This window comes from Nematolebias whitei, chromosome 4, assembly GCF_014905685.2.
Source record: "Nematolebias whitei isolate Nwh7 chromosome 4, NemWhi1, whole genome shotgun sequence".
In the NCBI taxonomy this organism is placed as follows: Eukaryota; Metazoa; Chordata; class Actinopteri; order Cyprinodontiformes; family Rivulidae; genus Nematolebias; species Nematolebias whitei.
The window spans coordinates 19,152,574-19,176,120 of record NC_056501.1 but is presented as its reverse complement, the minus strand read 5'-3'; the positions used below and the strand labels follow the sequence as shown (position 1 = coordinate 19,176,120).

General features: G+C 38.8%; 2 protein-coding genes across 3 annotated transcripts in view; both read left to right on the top strand.

Moving 5' to 3' along the window:
• The first annotated feature begins 15,597 nt into the window (after window positions 1–15,597).
• Window positions 15,598–19,637, top strand: ran (RAN, member RAS oncogene family). The gene is made up of 7 exons (XM_037675829.1): window positions 15,598–15,679; window positions 16,580–16,637; window positions 16,778–16,862; window positions 18,487–18,612; window positions 18,702–18,889; window positions 18,970–19,140; window positions 19,252–19,637. Exons 2-7 carry the CDS (start codon window positions 16,593–16,595, stop codon window positions 19,294–19,296), a joined length of 660 nt encoding a protein of 219 aa, XP_037531757.1. The 5' UTR covers window positions 15,598–15,679; window positions 16,580–16,592; the 3' UTR covers window positions 19,297–19,637.
• Window positions 19,638–22,516: 2,879 nt separating this feature from the next.
• The window catches only part of stx3a (syntaxin 3A), a 25,559-nt gene continuing 24,528 nt past the window's right edge, over window positions 22,517–23,547 (top strand). For both annotated transcript variants that reach the window (XM_037675828.1, XM_037675827.1), the window contains exon 1: window positions 22,517–22,701. In XM_037675828.1, the coding sequence (XP_037531756.1) occupies window positions 22,672–22,701 (30 nt within the window). In that variant the 5' untranslated portion in view covers window positions 22,517–22,671. The remainder of the gene's footprint in view (window positions 22,702–23,547) is intronic.

The window sequence follows — 23,547 nt, the reverse complement described above, 5'->3', positions numbered from 1 at the left end:
TCTCTGTCTTGTCTTTTCTCTGTGTCTCTGTCTTTGTCTTGTCTTCTGTCTGTGTCGCTGTCTTTGTCATGTCTTCTGTTTGAATTTCTATCTGTGTCTTGTCTTCTCTCTGTGTCTCTGTCTTTGTCGTGTCTTCTCTCTGTGTTTCTGTCTTGTCTTCTCTTTGTGTCTCCGTTTTGTCTTCTCTCCGTGTCTCTGTCTTTGTTGTGTCTTCTCTCTGTGTCTCTGTATTTGTGTCTTCTCTCTGTGTCTCTGTATTTGTGTCTTCTCTCTGTGTCTCTGTCTTTGTCGTGTCTTCTTGTTGAATTTCTGTCTGTGTCTTGTCTTCTCTCTGTGTCTCTGTCTTGTCATCTCTCTGTGTCTCTGTCTTGTCTTCTCTCTGTGTTTCTGTCTTGTCTTCTCTTTGTGTCTCTGTTTTGTCTTCTCTCTGTGGCTCTGTCGTGTCATCTCTTTGTGTCTCTATCTGTGTCTTGTCTTCTCTCGATGTATCTGTCTTTGTTGTGTCTTCTCTCTGTGTATCTGTCTGTGTCTTGTCTTTCTGTGTCTCGGTCTGTGTCTTGTCTTCTCTGTGTGTCTCTGTCTTGTCTTCTTTCTGCGTCTCAGTCTGTATCTTGTCTTTCTTTGTATCTGTCTCTGTCGTGTCTTCTCTCTGTGTCTCTGTCTGTATCTTGTCTTCTTTCTGTGTGTTTGTCTCTGTTTCTGTCGTGTCTTCTCTCTGTGTCTCTGTCTTTGTCGTGTCATCTCTCTGTGTCTCTGTCTTGTCTTCTTTCTGTGTAGCTGTCTGTGTCTTGTCTTCTCTCTCTGTGTTGTCATCTCTCTGTGTCTGTGTCTTTGTCCTGCCTTCTCTCTGTGTCTCTGTGTGGTCATTCTCTACAGACGTATGATCGTTCTCTTCTTTGTTCTCTGTCTCGTTCGTTCCAGTACTCTCACTCTCCTCGTTGTTTTTGTGGTTTTGTTCCTCTGGAGTTTTTGATCGGTTCTCGTCCTTCAGCGTTTCTTTCTTTTCACAGTGAGATGAAACTTCTGTTGGCTGTAGATCAGTTTCAGAGTTTTGATGGTTGGCAGAACCCTCCTGTTTTTGTTCTGCAGATGTTCTTCCTGGTGTTTCTTCAGGAGGTTCTTTGGATCTACTTATTTCTTGTTTTTCAGTCTGTTCTTTAACTGCGACTGTTTCTTCTCCGTGCTCTGTTGCTGTGTTTTGGACTTTGGGTTCTTCGAAATGTTCCACTGATTCTTTTTCATTTAACTCCGTCTTCGTTTTGTGTTCCTCCTGGATGTCTTCCTCCTCCTGGACATCCTGCACCTTCCTAAAATCTACATTAGCCCAGTTCCTGCAGTCATCTTTTGCTCCCATTGAAAGATGCCTCACGACTTTGTTGCGTCTTTCCGAGTTGCTCACGTTGACTTTTCCTCCTATCTTCCACTTCTTCTGAAGGAAGGACGGCGACAACGACAGAGTCGAGGTGGAGCGCTCGAGAGGGACGGACAGGTTCCCTTTTTCTCTCTCATTCCTCTCCTGTTCTTCTTCTTTCTGCCGAGCTCTCGCCCACGCCATCTGGTATCCTTGGCAGCGACCCCTGGGGTCAAAGGTGGATGTGGGTTTGTCTTTCCTCCACTTCCCGAACTCCTTCTCCGTCCGTTTCTCCAGGTCTTTGGCCGAGAGCGGCACTGAACACACCTGCAGAGAGAGAGGGGAGGTATTAATTTACCCTTTTAAAATTTTTATTCAAAAATGGGAAAAACTACAAATAAGTTTACTTTTTCCAACATAAACTATAGTATTTTCCACCGTACAAGTCGCTCTGGCATTTAAGTCGCATCAGTCCAAAAACGTCTAATAAAGTGGAAAATAACAAAAATAAGTCCCTTCGCCGTATAAGTCGCATCTATTATGTGTCAGCGCTGACACATTGCGTTTGTGATGCGTCACCGCTGACAACCCAGAAATGTGGGCCGGTGTTGTGCCAAAAATCGATAGGCTGCCAAAATGGCGGCCGCGGGAGCGCACACGGGAGGACTTTAACAAGAATTTAACAAGATTAGCACTTAAAAACAATTATTTGTTTTCTCGAAATTATAGCAAAGGTCTCAGTTGAACTTTTCCTTAATAAATGCACTTTAATGGTCAAATCAGCTGCATTTCGCCTGAGTAACGCAGCAAAATGAAGCTGCTTTGACGTTTGCTCCAGGAGTTCTGGAGCGAGATGAAGGTGGCATCTTTGGCAAGCCAAGTGTCTCATTAATAGCCACTTTTACCTATTAATGAGACACTTGGCTCGCCATAACACAAGCGCCCTCTAGCGGCTGCAAATGGTAGTGTTTAATATTTTTCCTGTCAGAATTAATGAAATCGTCAGATCTCAGCCAAAAATTGGGTTCTAAATATGGGGGAAAAATGTATATTAGTCACTTCTATGTATAAGTTGCAGGACTTGCAAATTTATGCAAAAAGGTACGACTTATACGCCGGAAAATATGGTACCCTTTTAAGTTTTAAATTGCAACAACAAAAATAGAAAAGTTGTATGTAATGCAGTTTATAAAAGATTTTGAATTTTCATTCAACCTTTATTTAGACAGGTTAATAACCCCATTGAGCCTCGAGGACTCATTTACAGTTCTACATACAATACCTTTCAGGTGGATTTTATTTTCATAAATCATGAAATTTATATAAAAATTATTAATTAATTAATTATTTATACAGTGAAATTAAGAGTGCTACTTCTGTATGATGCAAACAGTAAAAACATCACACATGTTTATGAAAACTAAAAAAAATAGGCAGAAGTTTTTGTTGAGGAGCATTAATGCATTTTAGGAAAAAACTAAGATTATCAATGGTAGGTTAAAATGCTGTTTATGTTTTGGGGGTGAAAGATTTTTATTGACAATATAGCATTCTGAACACTTAGTAAAATTTAAATTTAGTCATAAATTAGAAAACTATAACTTATGGAGAAACCAGAATCAGCCCAAATTAAAATTGAAACGTTGGAAATTCTGCAGTCAGAGCATCTTTAGTGACGTTCTGCTGTTCTCTTAACTGTTCAGAACCAAAATGAATACTGAAAACAGCACTTTGATATGTTCAGAGATATTAAACCACAGGGAAAAGGTGATTTCAGGTATCTGTGGAATAGAAACAGAAAAAGAAAAAAACTTTATTGAGCCCCAAAGAGAAATTAGTTGTTATCTATGAACGTCAAAATCAAAATAAATGTTTTTTTTAGTGAATTTTCAGAAACTTTGGACTGAACACATGGAAGAATAATGAGAACGCTTCTCTAGATTTACTTCTTGATTGACTGATTCACATTTTCCTTAAATCTGTGTGTGTTTACATCTGCCTTGAAATGGTGCTTTGTTTCATCTAAAAGATTCTTCTTGACAAAGTAGTGCCATGTTGCCAAAAAGGAAGGTTTTGATTTAAAACGTTTTATGTTTAAGTTTTTTTATTATTATTATTACATCTTAATGCAAATGTCCATCTAAAGTTTTTTTGTTAAATTTACCTCGGCTATGAAGGCATCATCTTCATCTTGGACCTGAGCCTTCACACCTCTCAGCCTCTCCAGAGTCTCCATTTGGCCCAGACACTCTTTCCTCTGCTCGGCCCGACCCAAGACCCGACGGACCAGCACCACCGCCACCTGGAGCAGCACCCGCACACCTGTGCAACAGAAGAGGAAGCTGCTGAAGACAAATCTGCCTCAGTTTGGCACAAGAACACAGTCGAGCAGAACTACTGCGTAGATGTGAATCTCGTCACTTTTGACTCGTAGATGAAGAAGCAGACGCACCAGAGCAGAAGAACAGGTCCCAGACTCGGACTAGTGTGTTGAAGGGCAGGTGTCGCGTGAACAGACACATCAGCCAGTCGGTGGCGAACATGAGCGGCTCCACTCCGTACTGCAGCAGATGTTTGTGTGCAGCTGGACACGTCTTTTTCAGAACCCAGGTCAGGATGATGGCATCGAACAGTACTCCCTCCTACACGACACGACACACCACTGCAGACTCAGAGTGACACAACAGAACTATTCGTCTCGGGGGGCTATTTTTGGCAAAAGCTGGCCACAAATCAACCCAACCCCCTCCAGACTGAATTTACCAGCGTATGTGTACTGTGTGAAAAGGTGTGTGCTCACCAGCAGAGGGTTGTAGTATCCAGGTAGGTACTGCTCACTGATCTGAACTAAACACCAGAACGCTTCCTGGAAACAAGATTCAGTATAAATGATCAGACCTGTTCCAAACTCATCATGGCCCAGAAATGTGTGTAAGCCGATAAATTAAGAATTAATGCAAATATCAATCAGAAAATAGAGTTGGATTTTTCTTTTATTGGGCTTATCTGAAGAGCATCATCAGGTACGGGATGTCAGCAAGATGTTTCTGCTTAGGTAAACTCTTGTGAAGTTCTTGTGTTTGGTACAGTGTGCAGTGCCAGTGATGGGACGCACTTAAAAAAACGTTTCTTGAGGACAGATGTGGGCAACGTACAGCCTGTTAGCCAAAAGTGGCCCTTGGATAATCTCCATCCAGCTCCCAAAACTGAATTGAAAATATATATTTTTTTAAAGTTGAAGGAAGTTTAAATTAAACATCTTGGATCAATATATAAAAACTTTTATAAGGCTATACCTTTGTTTCTAGAATTAGACTGAACCTTAAAGACTCCCAAACTCGAATATATACTGTAACTTTTTCTCCCCCGTATTTAGTCTAATATATTGTCACAAGACACATTTTAAAGAAAGTATTTCTTATAATTCTACAGTGTATTTGGGGGACATATTTTTATTGAGCATGCTAACTATTTTACAACAAGAAAAAGACTGAAAAACTTATTTCTTTTGATTTTGTGTATAAATAAAAATAGATTTTGCGAATTCTCTAAGCGGCTCTTCTATTTCTTTAAATATTTTGATTTGGTCATTTGGAAACAATAGTTGCCCACCCCTGCTTTAGGACGTTTATGAGCATTTTGTGCTCAAACACACAAAAATAGAGCTGTCACACATCATTTTATATAGTACCAAGTCCAAAATATGTTGCTACATGTAGACAATAAAGTAACTTAAAATGTATTTTGTATCACTGTATTGTATCATTTAGTGTTGTATCATATTGTATTGTTAGTATTGTATCATCGTGTATCAATAATATATCATATTGTATTGTTAGTATTTTACTGTCAAAAGTATTGTATCATATTGTATTGTTAGTATTGTGTCAAAACTATTGTATCATACTGTATCATTAGTATTGTTGCGTTTATTATTCTATCATATTTAATCAATAATATTGTATCGTGTGGTATTTTTAGTATTACACTGTATCAAATGTATTGCATTATTTTGTACTGTTAATATTTTATTGTTCAGTATTGTTAGTATTATCGTTAGTATTCTTTTAGTATAAAATACCGTAAAGTCTTTTTAAGCTTATTTACCTGAATGTCTAAATGTAACTACAGCTGCAGCCTTTAAAACAAACAATAGGTTGGAATTAAACAGATGACCCAGAATCAATATACTATAGCAACATACACAAAAATACTAATCTGAAAAGGAATCTGTTAAAACTAGACCCGTCTGCCATCTTCATGTCATTCTTTATGGTAGCAATGGTCAATATTATCAGTGGGTATAAATGTGTTCAAATATTGTTCTGTTATTAATTTCACAACTAAAATTCACATTTAAGTCAGTGTTGTTGTTTTTTTGTTTTTTTTTTGCATATCAGTCAAAACCCAGGATGTAATTAAAAATCTACAAGTTAACAAATATAGCCGTTAGTAGCAAGAACATGTTATCAAACTCAGGTAAAATCAAAGTTTAGCCTCTCTTGCCTGATGACATCACTAATCTGATGATGCTTTTGAGATGAACTTTGCAGCCGGAGACTCAACAGGACAGAAAAATGTTTTTGGTCTTTACCTCAGCAGGCATGTTCATGAGCAGCACTGCAGCCACGGGCCCTTGAGCCTGGCAGTAACCGTCTGCTGGCTGGAACTGAGTGTAGGCTTTCAACACCCGGAACAAGCCTCGCTGTCTGCACACACACCGCAGAGATTAACCACACAAGAACACACAAAGCCTCCATAAACTCTTTAAAATATACAAAGTTCTCACAGATAAACAACTTTCAGTTCTTTAATTTATTTTTGTTTTAAGATCCAAGGAATAAAAATCTAATCAACCTGCAGAATTAGTAAATGAACAGAAGCAAACAAACCCGTGTCCATCTTTGGACAGGAACATCTCATGGAAGGGGAACTGTCGGTCCAGATCCCTCTGAATGATATCCACCCAGCTCTGCACACCTGGCTGGGAGTCTAGAGACTAAAATAACATTTAGTTATTAATAGAATGAGCTGATTCTTATTTAAGGGCAAAATATCAAAAGGATTCTTTACAGCCCAACACATTTTTTAACAAAGCTGGTGCTAAATTTGAGAGAACATTTCTCGCCTCGTAGAGGTTTTTGCTTTGTCTCATCCGGTCAGTGGCTCCACACAGTAGGGGCCAGCACTTCGCTCGGAGCGAGGCGGGGATTCCTTTCTGACACCGCAGCTTGACCTGCGGAGACATCGCAGAGCCAGGATGAATACGGTTGAACAGTTCTGTCATCACAGTCTGTGTGAATCTTGACAAACATTTTAATTTTCTATAGCAGGAAAAAAATGTGGCGAGGGTGAACAATGATTTTACCCCTATTTGTGTGTGTTGGTTAGTTAAAGTGTGAGTCTGTTCCCACAGTATCTCATGAACCACCAATCATCAGATCTGTATCTCAGTCCAAGATGGCCGCCACAATCAGCATTAAAAGCACAAAAATGTAACTTTGTTTTACAAATGTTGACTACAAATCTGGTTTGGTAGTAGCTGAGACTGATCAACACATTCTGAGAGCACTGAAAGGTTGGGTGTCTGTTAGCAAAATATCACAGAAACCACTGAATGGATTTGAATGAAACTTTCAGGAAGTATTTACCACTACAACTGATTAATGTTTGGAGATAACCAACTCAAGATGGCTGTCAATAAAAGCTCATCTTATGAAACACAAAAATTTTTTATAGTTCAGTCAGTTTTACAAATGTTTTGTTAAAATTTGCAGTAGTAGTAGCTGAGAGTCACTGACAACACAGTCTGAGTGTGACATCTCGTGTTGGTTATTTTCAATAATCATTTCCAATGTTTGAGTTTAAAACTTTGGTACGTAAAGCGGCAGGTGATATGCATTCCTTCAAGGAGAGTTGGGCCTTTATTTATGATCTCATCACCAAACATCAGGAGCCGGGACTGAGTGCAGTTCAGGTATCCGTCCTTCAGTTCAGGGTTTGATTTGATTGGCTGCAGGACTTGGTCCGGACGCACCTTACTGCTCTTCTTCAACAAGATGCGATCCCACTGTCCGATGATGTTTATCCACTTGGCCTCCCTCTGCCGGACCAGCTCAGGGGACGGACCCACACTCCTGACATAAACACACAAAAACAAACTAAGTGAAGATTTGTTTTTACCACCTTGCTCATTAGAAACCCTACAAAAGCTGTTTTCGCTTCGGACCTTTGACGGCAGTGACGGTTACTTAACCTGTTGCACAGAAACGCAGAGCTCAGAAGAACAAGACAGGAAACAGGAAAACCACACGGTTAGCGATGTCACGTCTCCATGGCAACGGGTCAGGATGTTATCAGTGGGGGGGGGGGGGGGGGGGGGGGGGGGGGGGGTGAAGATGACAGTGTTCGATTAGACACTGCTTCTTGATGACAGTTTTAGCTGTCATGTAAATAATCAGCTGATTGTTTTTGGAGACGATTCGACTAAAACTATCTTCACTGGATGTTTAAACCAACCATCCAGTCGCTGCCTTTCAGGCTGCTTTTTGCGAAAGCTTCATCCGCACCTGTAAAACCCTCTCTGCTGATGTCTCTTCTCAGCATGTTTTGCTGTTTGCTCTGAATATTTCTCACAATAAAACTGCAGTCTTCAGACATGCGGTCTCTCTAGAACAGGGGTCTGCAACCTTTACGATCAAAAGAGCCATTTCTGCCATTTTGTTCACTAAATTAAACATGTCCAGAGCTGCAAAAGCTGTTACAATTGTCAATATCAACTGGTGGCCCATGGGCCACTTTAAGATTGATAGAGGGGGCTTTTCTGGCCAGTAGGTGTGAAATTACAAAATTAAAAACATCTAATGATTGTTAACATTTATTGATATTTTTACATTTTAGACAAAAGAAAAGACTGGATTCCATTCATCCATCCATCCTTCCATCCATCCACCCATCCATCCATTATCTTTACCCGCTTCTTCCTTTTTGGGTCACTGGTGCCCATATCTAGCAGTCACTGTGCGGGAGGCGGGGGACACCTGTTCATGAACAGGTTGTAAGTCCATCACAGAAGACTGGATTTTTGTCAAGAAAAAAATATATATATATTTTAACTAAAACAATAAACTGTTCAGGCATATGTATTTTTTTTTTTAATTGTGGAGAAATTGAGTATCCTACTTTGAAGAAATAAAGCATAAAGGTAAAGTTTACTTCTAATTTACTGTATTAGTACTAGTATCCACATACAGTATTTGCAAAGGAAATGACAGTAAAACTGCTAAAACTAGTCATTTTTTCTTGAGTATAACATCCTATAAAATTCAGTTTTATGTTAGTTTTTGTCAAAGCTTGAAAGAGCCACTGCGAAGGGACCAAAGAGCCACATGTGGCTCCAGAGCCGCAGATTGAAGACCCCAGCTCTAGAACATCCTGGTCTCAACAAATAAACAACAACAAAAAATGTTTACTGCTGCAGGCCCCCTTTACACACGAGGACTCTTGTAGACTCTGCTTATTGTAAACTTTGTCACCTCGCAGGGAAACGGGCGAATGGAGAATGAGCTAGAAAGCCGCTCAGACTGAGTCGTTTAATTAAAAGCAATAATTGTTCAGTTGTTGAAACGTGCTGTGAGGAATATTCGTACACAAATTTTTAATTTACTGCAACAGCAGGAAACATATTTCTCACCTAAAGCTGATAGGGTGAACAAATCTCATTAACCAGTGGATGAAATGTTAATGAAACATTCAACAAATAATTTCTGGACATGCATCTACAACTGATTAACTTGGAGACAATGAAGTTCAATGCTTATTGACTTTAGCCAACATAAAAAGATGACAACTTAGTGAAAATGTACAGATATTGAGCTAAAGTTGGGTGAGGTGGTAGCTGAGAGTCATCCTCAGAACATATTCCCAGTGGCTGCAGGTGGTGAGATCTCGCAGTATTCACAAGATCATTTACAAGGTTTGACCAAAAATACAAGGCATCAATAAAACCAACAGAGAGGTGTGTCTGGTTTTAATAACAGCACCAACACTGACGGTTCTGCAGCGTTCTGTGGATGTACTCACTCTGCTGTGGATCCGTTGGTCAGGATGAAGCCGAACCGGTCTGTCTCCGGTTCTAGACTGACCTCTGACCCTGCATCAGATCCAGAGCTGTCCTCTTCACTTTGATTCCTCTGGGCTTCTCTCAACATTTTGGACATCTCACTGAGACAGAAAGCATTCACTGTGATCTCATCACCATGACTTTGTTCTATAAACTTCATAATAATAGTTAGCAAATTGTTCAGTGCAGGATCCCCACTCTCGTTTCTCATCTCTGTTACGCACTTGAACCAGGGTTTTGAGATTTGCTGTCTCGTTTTTTATAGCATTTTAGTGCCATTTTCCTGCAACTCAACTTAAGACAACAATAAAAGCAATAAAAATATGCATTTATTGGTAAATACCTTATACATTTCTTTAATTTCTGACTGCCGAAGAAGTGAAGCGTGAGATCCAGCCGTGATGGAAGAGGAAGACAAACTTCCTCTGTCTTTCTAGCTCATTTGCTTACTCTTGTTCACCCACACCCACACACACCGCCTATTTCTGTCAGTGTTACAGTCAGACAAATCATCTTTTTTCCCTTAATGACGCCTATTATTTTATTTAAAACCATAAATAATTGTGTAAATGATAGTAAAATATGATTCAATAAACTTAACACGTGTTTAATAAATGTGTAAGGCTATCCCTTCTCCAGTTACACAAAAATTATGTGAATAAAAGGTGAGTTCACTGGTGTTTACGTTAAATACAGGAATTAACCAGGAGCATTGAACACAACTGCGTAGTTCAGGAACAGTTCGTCGTAAACGTCTTTGAGACTTAGATGTTATTAAAGGGACTACTGTTTGAAAATATTTTAGATCTACCTACATTAATAAGTTTCGTGTTAGCAAATGAGGTGTAGCGGTTTGATGTTACGGACATTTTTCATTTGAACTAATTGATGTGCTGACACGGTGAAGAAATTAACCATAGACGTAAATACGTCTTCGCATGTCTGTGGAGTTAACGGTTATTTTAAGGATGCGTTCATGAGCATCGGTGAAACTGTATACAGGAAGTCTGAATCGTCCTCTGTAAACCTCAGACTATATGTTGGGGATCACGCTCATCTACGACAAATTTTTGTTTAGTAACTGTAAAACTAAAAGGGTTAAATACACTTTTGTGTTGAGTTGATTAGGGATTGTACACATCCATCAGTTTAATTAAAATGTGTCCTCTGATTCATGTTCTGGTAACAAATGGACGAGCAAAAATATTTTGTCTGCTTTCGGCAACAGACGATAATTACATATTTGGAGGAGTGACCACTAACTGGTTATCTAACTACACTTTTTGTTTTGACTGGCAAAGTACATAAATGTTCAGGAGCTGCCACAACCCTATTTGGACTGAACTTTTTAGAGATTATGTTTATTGTTATTTCTGGGCAGATTACCTCATCCCATCCATTGAGTGGCTAAAGCCTGGAAAATGTCCTGTATTTTTCTTATTATGATCAAATCACATGAGAACATAAACATTCAGCTTTCGAAAAAGAGGTATTTTCTGATTTGTAGCTCACACGTTTTACTCAGTGACATGGTCCTTCATTATGACGGGTCATTTCTACTCACATCTGGACCGATTTTAAGGAAACTCAGAAAGTATCCAGTGGATGAACGGATAAATGGTAAATGGTCTGTACTTATATAATGCCTTTCTATCTTATACTCAAAGCTCTTTACACTACAATCTATGTTCTCATTTACCCATTCATACAGCACTCTACTACATACTCTACTCTACAAAGAATAATCAGTGCTTTATCACATTCATACACCGATGGGCCACATATCAGAGGCAATGAGGGGTTCAGTGTCTTGCCCATGGACACTTCAGCATGTGACTGCTGGTGGAATAGAACCCCCATCTCTTGCATTGGAGGCCGACTCACAGCTGTCCCCAATGTCTAGAGATTATTAAGTTTTAGAGTCAACCCAAATCATCCATGCCTAATGTTTATTTTTTCATGCTTTTTTTTTCTTTTCATTTTTTCCAACTTATTTGTGCATTTAACGAAATATATAGAAAAAATACTAACAAAGAACAACAACAAAACAACATACATGAGAAAAAGTCACAGGTACATATTCAAACATTATCATCTATCACATAATGTAAAGAATTGCCCCATTTTTTTGCAGTATTTTCCCCTCTGTGCTGCTGTAGAGAGAGAGAATAAGTCATAAGTTCTACTGATCTTATATGTTTGATAGTTTGTATCAGCTGTTGAGGGGGTTTCTCTTCTGAGCCAGCACTTTGTGATGGCTTTCTTCACAACAAGAACGATCCTGGATTGAACAAGTCACTTTGGTGTAGTCCCCTGGGCGTTACACTAAGAAACAACGTAAAGAATGACAGATTCACTCTAACATCTAACACAGAGTAAGTTAATCATCTTTAATCAAAAGTCAGTTATACCTGGACATGACCAAAATACTGGCACATGTGCATGATCTGACTGACTAGATCCACTCTCCGTCCAGCAGGAGGGCTGCACAGCCATCACCTTTGATTTCCGTTCAGGTGTAATTAAAAAAAAAATGGAACAAGATTTTCCAACAGAAATATTTCCAGGTGAGTGAGATAGTAGTGCAGTTTTGAGATTTCCATCCCTCCAACCACATCTTCTGGTATTTCTGTTTTTAGATCTTTATCCCATTGTTTTTTCTGGTGATGGACCGACTAACAGATGAAGTCAAGCAGGGATCCCCATGGACTATGATGTTTGCAGATGACATTGTGATCTGTGGTGAGAACAGGGAACAGGTGGAAGAGAACTTGGAGAGGTGGAAGTATGCACTTGAAAGAAGAGGAATGAAAGTCAGCCGTAGTAAGACAGAGTGCGTGTGTGTGAATGAGAGGGAGGCTGGTGGAACAGTGAGGCTACAAGGAGCAGAGGTCACAAAGGTGCAGGACTTCAAGTACTTGGGGTCCACAGTCCAGGAAAATGGGGAGTGTGGTAAAGAGGTGAAGAAAAGAGTCCAGGCAGGATGGAGTGGATGAAAAAAGTTTCAGGAGTGATTTGTGACAAAAGGGTGTCAGCAAAGGTTAAAGGAAAAGTTTACAAGACAGTGGTGAGCCCAGCTATGTTGAATGGTCTGAAGACATTGGCATTGACAAAAGACAGAAGAACTGGAAGTGGCAGAAATTAAGATATTGAGGTTCTCCTTAGGAGTGACAAGGATGGATAATATTAGGAATGAGATAATCAGAGGTACAGCACAGGTTGAACAACTGGGAGATAAAGTTAAGAGTCCAGACTGAGATGGTTTGGACATGTCTAGAGGAGGGACAGTGGGTATATTGGTAGAAGGATGTTAGAAATGCAGCTGTCAGGATAAAGACAAAGAGAAGATATATGGATGCAGTTAGAGAGGACAGGTAGTTGGAGTGAGGACAGAGGATGCAGAGGACAGAATGAGATGGAGGATAACTCGCTGTGGTGACCTCTGAAGAGGGGAAAGCCGAAAGAAGAAGAAGAAACTGTCAATCTAATGTTTGTTCCACCAACAAATCCAAACGATGTGTATGTATAGGCTTATGTAAAAAATAAACATACTGTAATAGGCTTTGTCCATTTGATCTGGTTTTGTTCACATTTTTTAATTCTGTTTTATTTGCAAAAGGCTGTTTTGGGTAAAAAAAAAAAAGAGTCATGCATAAAACAGCTAGATTGATCCTCTTCTTCTATTAAGCTCATTGTTCCCCTTGCCCGTCTTGTTACTATGGGGAGCAGAGCAGCTCTGGAACTCACTCCCACCTGATATTCGCAACACAGACTCATTGCCATATTTCAAATCCAAATTCAAAACTTATCTGTTTAAAGTAGCCTACGCACTGCAATTGCAACTGCATTGTCTTATTTTACTTCTATTTTACTTGTTTTTACTGTGTGTATAATATTGCGTTTATTTTTATGATTGACAATATAAGGTGACCTTGAGTGCCAAGAAAGGCGCCTACAAACAAAATATATTATTATTATTATTATTATTAGATTGTAAGGCGGTGTAGAATAATAAAAACAGGAACATGTCTGCATTGGTTTTTACCATGAACTTAGCAGATGCTTGAAGCCACTTAGAGAGGTCAAGGTCGAGAGCTTCAGATCTTTTTACAAGGTGTTCCAGGAAACAGGAGCGGAGTAGGAGAAGACCCCTTTGCCTTGTTCAGTCCAGACTGAGGGGACACTGCAGGTAAGTCAAGTCAACTTTATTTATAGAGCACATTTAAAACAGAACATGTTATCAAAGTGCTTAACAACAACAACAATCAATGAGTAAATTAAAGAAAAAAATTTATATATACATACACACAATACACTACTAATAATAACTGAAGAATTAATAAAAAGCATTTAAAACATAGGGTCACAGATTAAAAAACACTAGATCAATTTACACTGTATGAAATGCCTGTGAGAACAGATGTGTTTTTAGCAGGGATTTGAAATGAGGAAGGGAGGTGGCCCATCTGATGTTGGGGGGGGGGGGGCAGGTTGTTCCAGAGTTTGGGGCCCATGACTGAAAAAGCCCGATCTCCTCTGAGCTTCAGTCTTGTTTTTGGAACAGCCAAAAGCAACTGATCGGATGATCTCAGGGCCCAAGAGGGAACGTATGGTTCCAGTAGCTCAGAGAGGTAAAGGGGTGCGAGGCCATTTAGGCATTTGAAGGTCAACAGAAGAATTTTAAAGACTATCCTCGTACGAACAGGGAGCCAGTGAAGGGAGGACAGAACTGGAGTAATATGTTCAGACCTAGTTCCGGGTAAAAGCCGAGCAGCAGCATTCTGGACGAGCTGAAGATGTGAGATGGAGGCCTGGCTGATCCCAGCATACAGTGCATTGCAATAGTCCAATCGGGTTGTGACAAAAACATGGACTAGTTTCTCAAGGTCGGGTCTGGACAACACTGGCTTGAGCTTAACTACCTGTCTGAGTTGGAAGAAGCTTTTCTCTAGAACAGAGTTGATTTGTTTGTCAAACTTGAAGTCAGAGTCTAAAACCATCCCGAGATTTTTACCAGACTGCTTCAGATATGGCTGAAGAGAGTCCAGGTTGACAGGATCAGTGGTGGCAGTTGAGCTAGGGCTAAAGACAATGACTTCGGTAATAATGTCCTGAGAGTGCACGCTGTAGCTGCACTCACGCAGAGACATGTAGGAGGAGATGTATGAAGGCAGCAGACCAAGAAGCGATTTAAAGATGAAAATGTACCAGTAAAAGTTTGTGTGAAGTTAATGATGTCCAGTTAACCAGTGAAAACAGAGTGCAATCGTGGGTATGGTAGTTAAAGCCAGTTATGAATCATAGCGCACCTGATAGGCAGCATCCAGCATCTGCAGAGTGCTTGTAGGAGTGTTCATGTAAATAATATCATCATAATCAATGGAGGGAAGGAAAGTTGCAGTTACAAGGCGTTCCTAGCATTCAGAGTTAAACAGGATCTATTTCTGAAAAAGAAACCCAGTTTAACTTTCAGTTTCCTTATTAGGTTTTCCACATGAAGCTTAAAAGAGAGATGCAAATCGACCAAGATACCCAGATATTTGTAGGAATTGACAAACTCAATAGTGACACCATTAGAGGATAAAATCAGAGGAAGAACTGCTGGGACCGACTTCCAGTTTGAAAAAAATCATCCCTTTGGTTTTGTCAGCGTTTAGGACAAGTTTGAGACGGAACAAATCTGACTGGATGATGTCGAAAAGGACTGCAAAAGATGGAAAGCCTTAGCAACTGTTTTAGCTCGACAATAAACAACTGTCATCTGAAGTGTAAGGATGCATCAGGGATGATCTGACCTACATTACCTATGTAGATTGTAAAGAGGGTGGATCCTAAGACTGAGCCTTGTGGCACACCATTGTTTACTGTTAACTGGAGGAAATACAATTATGTTGGAAATACCATTACCATTACCGGTGACCCGAAAAAGAAGTGGGTGAAGATCATGGATGAATAGATGGAGTTCAGCCACTAAAATATAATTATATAATATATAATTTTGCTCAATGTTAACTTTTTCATCAACTTTCAGCAAAATTAACGAGGACTGAATTTTAATAGAAAATGCACATTTTCATGCGTTTTTTTTTTTTTTTGTTTTTGCTGATGCGGGGATCACGTGATCAGGGCGGAAACTGACTTGTAGTCCACGCTGAATCTCCCGCGAACGCAGCCATTTACTCTTTCCTCTCTTCGCATTGACACCGGTGAGTCGCTACCTTCCTCCCTTATTGTGGGCCATCCCCAACTTCAAGTTTGCATTAGTACTGAAAGTCACTTGGAATAAAAAAAAAAAAAGCTATTACATACTTATTGGGTTCGCGTAGATTTTTAGTCGGTTTGTCATAAACAATCAAAATGTTGGGCTAGCGTGTTTTTTTGATCTGTTGGCTAGCTTAGCCCTTAGCTTAGCCGTTAGCTTGTTGGAAAAGAATGGCTTCCATGCCGTGCTAGCAACCAGGTTAGCTAGCGTGGCTAACCGTTTCACTGCTTTGTTCTTGATATCTGCACTTATACCACTAATCGGTTGTATTTATTACGGCTGGTTTTAACTTCATTTGTATTTATGCAGCATGTTTTATACAGAGTGGGTACTGTGTTTGAGCAACAATCCGTCCGCGACATGGAACGCATTAGCTGCTCCGACAGTCTTGATTGTTCCAGCCGAGCCTGAAAAAGTGCGCTCGCGCGTCATATGGCGCACTAAACTAACGCTTGTTAGCTTGAAGGCTAGCTAGTAGCCTCCGCCATCGTTAAGGTTTTAGACATAAGTCCGCCTTGTTTGTTTCCATACTACGCATTTTACCATATATATATATAAATATATATATATACTATTTTGATTAGTTTGTGGTGTTATGTTAGCATTTCCGCTTTAACGTAAAAGTAACGTTTCTGTTTGACGCGTTTCTGAACGTTGGATGGAATCGAACATGCTAGAAGTAGTTCTCCAACGGGATGGTTCATTACCCGCAAACTAAACCATACAAGTACAAATCCTTACCTAAAGGCTAAATTAAAACGTACCTGACTCAATACAACCTCGACGAACTAAGAAAACGGAGAAAAGTTGCTAACTCGAGTGTCCCGCCTTGTTTTTACCTCAGAAAAGTCGTAACCATGGCAGACTCAATGGGACAGTGTGTGCCGGTGGCAGTATTCAAGGTAAGAGTTTGCTCCAGAATATCTATTATGTGCTATTTATGTCAAGATAATAACTGTGCTTGTGTGGATCATGTAGTTTAACTGAGGTAATGGGGTGTTGGTATCAAACAGTCTGAAATAACTCTTTATTTGTCTCACAGCTGGTTCTGGTTGGAGATGGAGGCACAGGAAAAACAACTTTTGTGAAAAGGCACATTACAGGAGAGTTTGAGAAGAAGTATGTAGGTGAGTAAAGTTTATGGCAAGAAGATATCCTAAGGTTTGGTTTCACCCCTTGTTGCTCCCTTCTTCAGACAAAGATTTGGCACTTTTTTAGCGCAGGATGCCCTTTCTGACCACCATGGATCAACCACAGCCCTCTGTGTGGAGGGTGGGGTTAAGGGTCTTGCTCAAAGTGGGACAAATGAGGTTGTAGTTTGATTCTTCTAAGTTTCTTGTGCTTCACCTTTCCCACCAACACTTTTTAATGTTGCGGTCAGGGGATTTAAACCAGCGACCTTCCGATCACAGGCTCAACTTTTTTAACCCCTGCCCCCCTTTATCCCAAGTTATAGGTTGATAATCTTAAGATGGTTGCAAAGTAAAATGTTCCACCAGGTAGCATATTTATAATTAAAACCAATAAAATGATGTGTAGTTAGTTATAAGGGCTAAAATCAAGGTGACTGGTCTTTATTTGCTATTGACACGAATGAAGTTGTTATGTCAGGTTCTTTTTTTGTAATATAAAAGTTGAAGAGTTTTAATCTTTTAACTCAAAACCTGCACAAACAGTATGCAGACACAGTCAGCTGACAAATAAATTGTTTAAGCTGTAGATACATATATTTACAGTTCTTTTGAGCTGTTCTTCAATTGACACAGTTCCTAACAGTCGTAACATGTTTATTGTGAAATCATTACCAGTCTTTTAATTTTTTCTGTAGATAAATGTACACGAACTACATGCAACTTAGTGAAATGTCCCCAGAACATAAAAATTATCAAGTAATTGGACTCCTGTACTTGAAGCTGTTTTGTTCTCCATCTGAGGAGCTTATCATTTTAAAATTAGTTGTGTGGATCTCCATACTTTAAACTACATGTGAGCTAAATTCCCAGACAGATTCTTTAATCTCATTCCCCTTCTACCTGAGGGTCATTAGGCTCATAAGAGCCAGGTACACAGATGATGTCGGTTCTGGGAAATTAAAGTTTAGTTCTTTTGATTTTTAATGTTGATTTGTCATGTTCCTGCGTGGCTGTGATTCTGAGATCAGGACTTGCCTGCTCAGTTCTGTCTTGCCTACCCAACAAATGTTGGAGACATTTGCAAACGCAAGGCTGCACAGAGAAAGTGTTAAAAAATATTTTAGTATGCATAGAAAACTTAAAACAATTTCCAATTATTTTGACCCAAAATATGTAATACTAGAATCTACAATTCCCTCAACATGTAAAATACATAAATGACAGTTCTTTGGATAATAAATTAACGAAGTGTTTTGTACCCAAATATTTTTTTCCCCAATGATGTTTATACAATGTAAAAAATAAATAAATAAATTCTGTAAGTCAGTAACAGTTTCTCATGTATGAGATGGTTGTTGGGGGTAGTAGCTCTGTCATCAGCGCCACAGTCTTGTAATCCTGCAGTTGCAGGTTTGAGCCCAGGTCGCATCAGGAATGCCATCCGGTGTAAAACAGTTGCCAAATCTTTCATGTGTTTTCTTGCTGTGGCGACCCCTGAAGAAGGGAGCAGCCAGAAGAAAATGTATTCAGAAGTTTGTATAGTTTTAAAATTAAATTTAAAATGATTAAATGTTTGAGTTTTTTTCTCTTCCTAAACCGTCTCGTCTTTGATTTTTAGCCACTCTTGGAGTAGAAGTGCACCCGTTGATGTTCCACACCAACAGAGGTCCCATCAAGTATAACGTGTGGGACACGGCCGGTCAGGAGAAGTTCGGAGGACTGAGAGACGGCTACTATATTCAAGGTGCGTCTCCGCCTTCAGCAGACTGACTTATTCAGCCTCGCTCTCCCATCACAGAGCAGCCTGTTAAAGTTTCCTTCCCTCTTCAACAGCTCAGTGTGCCATCATCATGTTCGACGTCACCTCTCGGGTCACTTACAAGAACGTGCCCAACTGGCATCGCGACTTGGTCCGCGTCTGTGAGAACATTCCCATCGTCCTCTGCGGCAACAAGGTAGACATCAAAGACAGAAAAGTCAAAGCCAAAAGCATCGTGTTTCACCGCAAGAAGAACCTGCAGGTAAGAGCTGCTTCCAGATCAGCCGCTATCCGTTTTGTAAGCTGCGTACAAATACTGAAGTGTGACCGCTCCGTCCCCAGTACTACGACATTTCTGCCAAAAGTAACTACAACTTTGAGAAGCCCTTCCTGTGGTTAGCAAGGAAGTTGATCGGTGATCCCAACCTGGAGTTTGTGGCGATGCCGGCTCTCGCTCCCCCTGAGGTCCAGATGGACCCCTCACTTGCTGCTAAGTATGAGGAAGAGCTTCAAGTGAGTAAAAAGCTTTAAACTCAGCTGTCGTCTGTCTCCTTTGGAAAATACAAACTGTTCAACTGGTGATGTTTTAGAGGGAGTCAATGATTTTTGTCTTCTGTTTTTCAGGTTGCATCACAGACAGCACTCCCAGATGAAGAAGATGACCTCTAACCTGTTTCCTGGTTCCCACCCTCCCGTCCCCCACTTGTGGACAGAAAGTTGTTGTTTTGCGGCCCCCCCCCCCTTACTGTAAAATCCCTTTTCAGATATTTTTTTTTATTTTTGAATGTTTTTGTTTTGAAAATTACGGAGGACAAAAAAAAAAACTTGGTGCAAAAGTAGTTCTGATTTCGCTGTATGGCACACCCACCCCGTGTTGTTGTTGGCATGGCAACATGCCGCTCTTTTTGTCAAACACCCTCCACTGCGCACATCCTGCTCACAATGCTGTTGTACGCTGTACTGGAAGCACTAAGGGGAATAAACTTTGAATAAAAACATTCTCAATTTAACATGATAGTCTTGTCTGTGATTTCAAAACGAAGGATCTTGAAGGTTTGAACAACCTGCAAGTTTACCGTGAAATGGGATAATACAGAAAAGAATAGTCGTGATTTTAGATGTCCAAAATTAAACTGCTACACTTTGTAGATAATTTACAAAAGAAATAAAATGTTTAATTGAATAAGTTCAGTCTGACATGTACAAAAATAATTGAAGCTTGTTTCATTACCATCCAAACTAGTTGTAGAACTTGTAAAAAAAAAGGGAAAAATAAAGTGACACCAGTTTAACATTCTCTGGTCCAAAATAACTCCTGTTGGTGCTTGTGCAACACAGACTTGGTTTCATCACTTGTTCAGCTAGACTGCAAGCTTAAGATTTGCTTCTGCTCATAGATTAATGTGCAATGATGAGTTTAAACAAGCCGCAAAACAAAATTTATTACTGCTGAAGATTTTTATTGTTTTACAAACCGTAGTTGCCACTAAAACCAGGAAGACTTTATCACATATATTGATTTTCGTGTTAAAAAATACTGATAAATATAATTTCTAACGAAATTAAAACAGTTGTGTACATACTGGAGTTAATAATTTGGAATGCAATACCGTTATTGTCCAGTAGGTGTCAGGCACGTCCTCTTGTTGAGTAGAGTTCAGGCTCTACGGAATTACGTAATACGTTGACTTGGCTGTGACGTAAAGCTTTTTTTTTTTGGTACCTAAAGCGGATGTTGCTCCTGCTGCATCATTTATCAAACACTCAGGAACAAATATGGTGCAAGTTCTGACAACTTTAACCCAGTTTCACACGGGAGCCACACACTACAAGCTGTACTGCAACGATTTAGCTGTCATTAGCCTCCGCGTTTGTTTACAGAGTTCGTAACATTAAGTAAAATATTTTAAACTTTCTTTACTTTATGTCAGAGGGCCTTTTGTTAAAGTTGGCTAACAGAGTCTATGCTGACTGCTCTATGTTTCACTGTAACAAGTAAAACTCGGAAAAAACGAGGTTTCAGTGGATTATTTTTAACAAATTACACGAAAACCTGAAAATGTTGCATTCAGGGAACATCACAAAAACTGAAAACTATTTAACGCCATTATTATACATGTCATTGAGTAAAATATAGCAAATAAAGTCCAGTTGTTCTTGTATTGAACGTTTTAATGAATATAGCTAATAAAATGACTCATATTTTTGTGAAGAGTTAAAAATGGCAATCTTTCACTTTAGTTTTTATTTCTGATTGCACACCTGTTTTGCTTCTGAAAACCATCATAGAAAAGAGATTTGAGAAACTAATTCAAGTGGTGTTCTTAAGATCTTTCCTAAAATGTCTGATTCATGCAGCATTTGTTGACATTATAATCATGGATATAGATTCAAAAAGAGAAGAAATCCTGTGGTTCTTTTTGTTTTCTTCCTCAACTAACCAAAAGTCATTTTAGAGGATTTTCATTTTATTTTCAGAGAAACAAACAATAATAAACTTTATTTCTATGGCACCTTCCAACAATGCCTTGCATTGACCAAAGTGCTTTACAAGATTAAAAATAAATAAATAAATCCAGGGCTCAATAAATCAGTGCAAATTAAAAACATAAACAGATAGTAATGGTAAAAATAATTACCATTGCCTAAAATATTAAAAAATCTAAATAAGCAAGTATTTATTTTACATTATTATATAACAGTTTGCCATTCAGTGGCTTTAATTTCAACAGCTAGTTGAAATGTTTCCAAGGAGAAATAAATTGTTGCAGAGTTTTTTTTCATTAAAAGTTAAATTTAAAGCTCATAAACAAATTCAAAGCCAAATAAAACAGGCTCTGTCCTTTTATGCTTGACTTTTTTGGCTGCAGATGATGAAAACACACAAAATTTTCACAAAATGTATATTTTGTCTGTATTGATCATTTAGCTTGGCTTCTTAAAGTCCACAATAATCTCATCGACTTTATTTGTATTTATTTTGTTGTGACTGTTCCATGTGCATGGCTCACAGGTGAATCCCTCAGGAAGATCAGCATTTATCTCACCTGTTGAAACTGTGCAGGTGTGTCCTTAAGCTCTTCTAGGAACAGGAGATGAATACCAACTTAAAAATTAAGTGCTCTGATGGTAAATTAATGGCAAAACACTTTTTTTTTTTCAAAATTTATCAATCAAACAGAAACTCAGACAAGAAAAAAACAAGAGAAAAAGTTAATAAATAAAAATGGGGAAATATTACAACAGCCTTATCCAGATGGGTGATAAAGAGTCCTCATATTTTTTTAAATGTTTATTTTTCATTGATAACTGCATTATTTCAATTTTTAAACAGATGAACAGACTTATTAAAAATTTTAAAGAATAAATGCATCTAAAAAAATGAAAAATCTGTTAATCAGTTTAAAAAATGAATACATAATAAAAATATGTGGATAAAATACATACAAAACAAATACTTATTATTAGCTCATCTTATGATTTTCATTCTACTGATTTTAAATATATGCTTTGACAAGCCAAAACTGCAACTTTATGAATGGACCTGTCTGAGTTTCTAATTATGCATCACGAATCTTTCAACATTACTACAACACCTGAATGCATCAGCAGTGCAGGTGGCTCAGGGCGTGGCTTCATCCTGGCAGTCGGAGGATACGTTTGCGCATGCGTGAGCCCGAAAAGTGCGTTTTAGAATGATTACTGTCGTCCAGCGGAGGGACAGATTAAACGGCTCCACACAACTGTTGTTTTAATCCCCTCGGAGGAGATTTGGCAAAGAAAAAACACTGCCTTTAAACCCAGCAGCCATATTGCATGGAAAAACGACGGAAAGACTCCGGTTTTCAGAAAAAAGAAAACTCGACTTCTCAGACACTTCTGCCAAGACTTTTGGGGAGCTGAGTTTTCCGTCCCAACTGGCGGTTGGTTTTCTATTTAACAGCTAGCTCACCAACTGGCTGAAGAATCCGCAGTTTGAGCAGTATTTTCAGCCATTTTGTGCCAATATTGTCGTGTTGGACTGTTTAAATTGCACGCCTGATAATGAAGGACAGATTGGAGCAGCTGAAAGCGGTAAGTAACGTCCAGGAAATGTAAAGTTTCCCAACATCAACGCAATTTTTGTCTATCTCAATAAATGCAACGACCTTTATTTTTTGACGCAGCTGTAAATTACTGTTTTCACTTTTTACTCCAACCAGCTGACACATAAAATGCCCCACAAAGAAATTTTGTGCCGAAATGACAAAACTGAGAATAGCTCCATCTTGACTGGTGATTTGAAATGAGGGGGAAGTTTATAAAAATGTGCAATTTTACCCTCAAGTAATTTAGAAAATGTCCAAAATTTCAGCGTGTTGAATAATGTGAATTTCCAAAGGGTTCTAGAGTCTCAAGTACTTTTTTTTTTTTTTTTACTTTAAATATTACTGTTTTACCCCACTCAAAGCATTTGGACTTGCAATAACAATCTTTTCTCATTTTTAACAAACTATATCAGTTGACTTATCACAGCATTAGACTCTATTTAAATGTAAGAACTTTTTTTTTTTAATTATTATATAGGCTCAAGATCATCTTTAACATTTTAGCATAGATTTGGAACTGGAGAAAATAAAATTTCTTCCAGAATGCAGTAGAAATGCCAAATTACAGCTGGTTAAAATCAAATTTCACATCTGTTGAAAAAGAAATTGAGCTGGTTAAGTTAAACAAGCTCAAGAGATGCATACATTAGCAAGAAGGTAGCTAAAAGCTAAAATGAGCATTTTTGCTAATAGCTGAATTTTTTTTCCAGATAAGCTAATATTTGCTAGCTGGTAGCTACAAGCTAATATCAACACAGTAGCTACAATCTAATATCAAGATTAGCTATAACCCAATATCTGTAAGACGGTAGCTACAACCGAATATTGGCAA

Coding starts and splice junctions, on each gene's coding strand:
- ran (XM_037675829.1), top strand. CDS start 16,593: ATGGCAGACTCAATGGGACAGTGTGTGCCGGTGGCAGTATTCAAG. Junction 16,863..18,486: donor GTTTGAGAAGAAGTATGTAG/GTGAGTAAAGTT, acceptor TTTGATTTTTAG/CCACTCTTGGAGTAGAAGTG. Junction 19,141..19,251: donor AGTATGAGGAAGAGCTTCAA/GTGAGTAAAAAG, acceptor TCTGTTTTTCAG/GTTGCATCACAGACAGCACT.